At 36.5% G+C, this 4,821-nt stretch overlaps 1 protein-coding gene across 1 annotated transcript; it reads left to right on the top strand.

Moving 5' to 3' along the window:
• The first annotated feature begins 1,027 nt into the window (after window positions 1-1,027).
• Window positions 1,028-2,244, top strand: LOC107460174 (E3 ubiquitin-protein ligase ATL23). The gene has a single exon (XM_016078506.3). The coding sequence runs from the start codon at window positions 1,404-1,406 to the stop codon at window positions 1,785-1,787; it is 384 nt and encodes a 127-aa protein (XP_015933992.1). The 5' UTR covers window positions 1,028-1,403; the 3' UTR covers window positions 1,788-2,244.
• Window positions 2,245-4,821: the final 2,577 nt, after the last annotated feature.

Here is a 4,821-nt window from a genome sequence, read left to right as displayed (position 1 = left end):
TTATTTTGTCCAAAAAATACAAAAAATATAGTACAATATTATTGTGTAATTAATAATACTAAATTTATTTTATTTTATTTTTAGATGGAGGACTATTATGTCTAATAGAGAAAAACGTTAGGGATTGATTTGTACATTATTTTTTCTTGAGAACTAAAACGTATATTTTTAAAATCTTTAAGGATTACTATGCCAGAAAATGAAATGTGAATTGATTTATCTGCCGGAGTAAAATTTTGGAGATTGATCTGTGTATTAATTTTTTTTGGGACTAAAATGTCCGATTCTAAAATCCTTGGAACTAATTTGGGTAAGTACTCTTTTTATATTTATAAATATATATATCTTATTTACCGTGTAAACGAAATAATTTTTCATGTATCTCATTTAGAGTGTAAATGAGATACAAGATGAATATTTATTTCGGTAAATATTTTTTAATTATGTATTTTAGTAATTACTATAATTATTTTATTTATTAAAATAAAAAATCCTATATATATACCAATCTTCATTTAAAAAAAATCATTGTCATCCCTTTTTTATTGGAAAGTGAAGCATTGCTAGACTTTTACTTGTCAAGGACGAAACATGATATAAGCCAGAAGTTGGAAATACAGCTAGATATTGACTGTGATACAGTTTGAGTAAAGATTTTTTTTTTTTGTTGGTATGTAAAAGGTTTGAGAAAAGATTTGCTGATACATCTCAAATGCTAACCATAAACTTTATTGTTATATTTGATAGTAGGGATGGTTATTTTTCATTAGAAGTGAAACAAAAATGTTTTGCAAAATAATGATTTATTTGTACAGTATTTATCTGAATTAATGATAACACAAAATGATACATTTTCCCCTTAAATAATTATAACTAAATAAAGGTATTGCCATTTCAAAAACAAAATAAAATAAAATAGTGAATATCCATCCTGGTCCGAGTCTTGGGTTGGCCTACCATACTCCCGTTTACACGCAGGATGCTAATTAAGTGTGAAGAAGCCAACCCACTCACTCACTCTCGCGTTCACATAAATACATCATCACGCATTAACCCCCCATTACATTCGCAAACCTCATCACCTTCGCCGAAACAGAACAAAGGCTCACGCAAACACACACACAACCCTCCAAAAACCACCCACCGCGATCTCTGATCTCTCTCTAAGCTAAGCAATTTTTTTATTTCCCCAGTCACACAATTTCCCATACATACCTTGTTGCTTGATAATTTTAAGCGACGATCGATATGGTGAGAGCCTGGCACTGCTTTCCACCATCATCCCCTTGTTGGGTGCTCCTCCGTCAACCGCCACAGCCACATTAATTCCCTGGCTCTGTGATTTTTCTGTTTGGTGCGACCAAACTCAATCGGAGAAGCCAGCAGCGAAGGTGCAGAGCCAAATGCTCGATTCGGTTCTGTTGGCGCTCTTTCTGCCATGCCTTGGCATGAGCGCCATCTTTACAGTCTACATGTGCCTTCTCTGGTACGCCACCACCCGTCACTCGGCTGACAGGCTACCGGTTAAGCCAGTCTCTGAGAAGGGCCTCTCCTCCTCTGACTTGGAAAAGCTACCGAAAATCCCCGGTAAGGAACTGGTCATGGGCTCCGAATGCGCCGTCTGCCTCGATGAGATCGAGAACGAGCAACCGGCTCGCCTGGTTCCTGGTTGCAACCACGGGTTCCATGTTGAATGCGCTGATACCTGGCTCTCCAAGAACCCGCTATGTCCGGTTTGTAGAGCCAAGCTTGACCCTCAGCTTTTCACTCCTCAGAGCCATTGCTGAATCTGGAAACAATGCAATCTTCCCTTCATTTTCTCCGTCTTCCTCCTTCCCAATAATTACAGGCTTAGCTTGCCATCATTAAAATTAAAATAAATAAATAAAAATGAAGGAACGGAAAGATTAAATTTTAAGAGCCATAGAAGCCGCCATTTACATTATAGCCTTAATTTATTTGTTATTGTGTAGTCACTAGTGTTATGTTAGGGGTCGTTTGTGAGTGACTATGGTAACGTAGCGCCGAAAGCACACTCTTTTCTCTCTTGGGAGGTTGTCGCTATCACTGATCTTGGAGAGGGTTGAACGTGCGGAGGAGGTTGGCGAGGTGGAGATTCATAAACTTTATTAATTACTGGTAGTTTAATTTCTTATTAATTTGTCAATTTATTTATTGTTATTATTATTATTATTATTAATTGGATGTGGTTGATGTGTAATGTGTTCGAGAAGCTTTCCAGAATTTGTTGCCTTTATTATTGTTATGACTGTTTCCTACTTTTTAATTTTTATTCCCCCTCCCAACAAAAGAAATTTATTGCATGCAAAAGGGGTGTTTACTCTGGCATAGCATAATTGTCATGAATAGAGGGTGGAAGAGGACAGAGAGCGGGAAATTCACGCAAACACGTAGTCCTTCAGGTTTCGTCGAAGCAAGTGTTTGTTGGGTTGGGCCGTGAACTGAACGATTTCATGTTCTTTTCGTAATGATCACAGAGAAGCTCGCCGTGATTTTGATTGCAGTTTGATCTTATCAAAAGCACAACTAGGTGCCAGCTAGATAAAATTAATATTATTAATTTATACATGTTATACGAGCTGTAGTACAATGGTCCATTTTCAATTCCTTTAGGTTAAGCGCCGCTGTGAAAAAAGAGCAATTAATTGAGCACTATAAGGATTGGTTTGTGGTGGGGTTTGTTGAAAATGGCTTTATTCATGAAACCAGGACCCAGGCCAGGATCATTGATTGCATGGGATGGCCCTCAAATGGTGAATGGTGGCGCCACGTCACGGATGTGGACAGTTAGCAGCCCGTGGGAAAAGACCAAATAAGGTCCTTAAGTTGCATCGGTGGCAGAAAGTTTGTTGCATAGCATTTGACTTTTGAAGATTGGGAAGGGCAATCTCCATCACACTCATCATAAACTTTTGTAGGTGTCTCATAAGGATCTACACGAGGACGTGAAGGGTACGGGTAGCGTCTGGTTGAAAGCTTTGCATTGAGAGTGCATTACGGAAGAAGATACATGGAACCTTCACCTCATGATATTTTCGGGGAGAGAAGAGGGATAAGGAGAACACATATATAATCAACGAGTTCATATTCCATTTCACGGGTTTCGACCAACGTAACGTAACTTTACCATTTAAATATCTTGAATCACGTTTAAAGGACATAGATACTTTTAATTAAGATAAAAAATATTATGCAAATACAAAAGCTTAATTATTTATATTTTTATACATTTATGAATGACCAAAATCTCGATTCGATTCGTACTAAAATCATCGGATCTAATATCCACGATTTTTAAGTTTAGATTCGATTCGATCCGCACTTTTTAAGAGTTTATTTTTATTAAAAAATATCAATAAAATTCATTTTTTCTATTCTTTTAAATATGTTTACTCTTAAAATAATATTAAACATACTTTTCTTAAATAATAAATTAAAATAATATAACATATATGATAATTATTAATTGAAATAAAACATAAAAAGAATATTTACTTATTTATTTCTTTAATTTTGCGGATACACGGATATGCGGATCGGATATGCGGATACCAACACAAAATCCGCAATCCGATCCGATTAGTGTGCGGATCCGATCCGAAAGCCTTGCGGATCGGATCCATATCCGCAATTTTCGGATCGAATTCGGATAAATACCGTGGATATGCGGATCGGATCCGATCCATGGACACCCCTACCTTGCACACTAGTTTAAAATTTGAAAACAACAGGTTTTTCCCCCCGTAAAATCTTGAATTTCACGATTTTCAGTTGAATTAATTACAGTTGTATTATTTTGGTGTTTTGATTTCTTCCGTGTGAATATTGTTTGCTCGATTGGTACCGAGAAGCATATAGAGTATCTGATACTAGTGGGTGCCCAATGTTGCACAAGTATACCAGAACAAAAATGTTAGGCATCCAAATAGTTTTACTAACCAAATTGAATCAAGCTGTTGAAAATAAAACCTACTTAGACACTACTCTCTCTCTCTCTCTTATTATGTTCATTCTTTTTCTTCTTTTAGTGAATAACGTCCTTCACACAAACTTCGCTCTTCCTTCTCTTTTGATTTTTCGTTTTATTGTGCTATATCTTTTATACATTTTGTTTAGGAGTGTTTACGGATATTGGATACTTAATTACTCGTCTGAATTCGAATCGAATCAATTAAATTAATTTTGAAACTAACGGATAATCAGGTATAATTCGAACCCAATCAATGATATTATCTGGTAATTGGTTCGGATAATGGTTCTAGAGGAGTGGAACCCAAATTAATCCCTAGACCCGAACCTTTATTAATTAAATTAAAAATAATATTAATTTAAAATATATAAATGTGTTTTACTGATTCTAACCCAATAACCTTAACCTAAACACATTGAAGCGGCAATCACCCATGGTATGAACCTAGCAGAGCTTTTTCACCACCTCACCGTTACTCATCCAACCAAATCGGTGGCAGCTTTCTCACAGCTTTCTCTCTGTTGGCATCTCCGTCAGTGTCGTCTCTGTCAGCATCGTCTCTATCAGCGTCGTCTTTTTTAGCATCATCGTCTCCGTGACCTTCAACATCGTCTTCTCTAGTAGTAGTAGCGTTGTCTTCTCCGTTAGCGTCATCTTCTCCGGCAGTGTCTTCGTCTTCCATCAGCGTCGTCTCCACTAGCGTATTTTGTCCAACGTGCGTCAATGTTTGTGGTGTCATCTACTCGTCAACAACATCGTCACTTCCGTCTGTGGTTATAACACCTCGAATTTTTGAAAAAATAAATAAAAAGTTATTCATAATTTATTAT

Source organism: Arachis duranensis, chromosome 8, assembly GCF_000817695.3.
Source record: "Arachis duranensis cultivar V14167 chromosome 8, aradu.V14167.gnm2.J7QH, whole genome shotgun sequence".
In the NCBI taxonomy this organism is placed as follows: domain Eukaryota; kingdom Viridiplantae; phylum Streptophyta; class Magnoliopsida; order Fabales; family Fabaceae; genus Arachis; species Arachis duranensis.
Note: the sequence above shows the minus strand (reverse complement) of the source record. Positions and strands in the feature narration are given on the sequence as shown.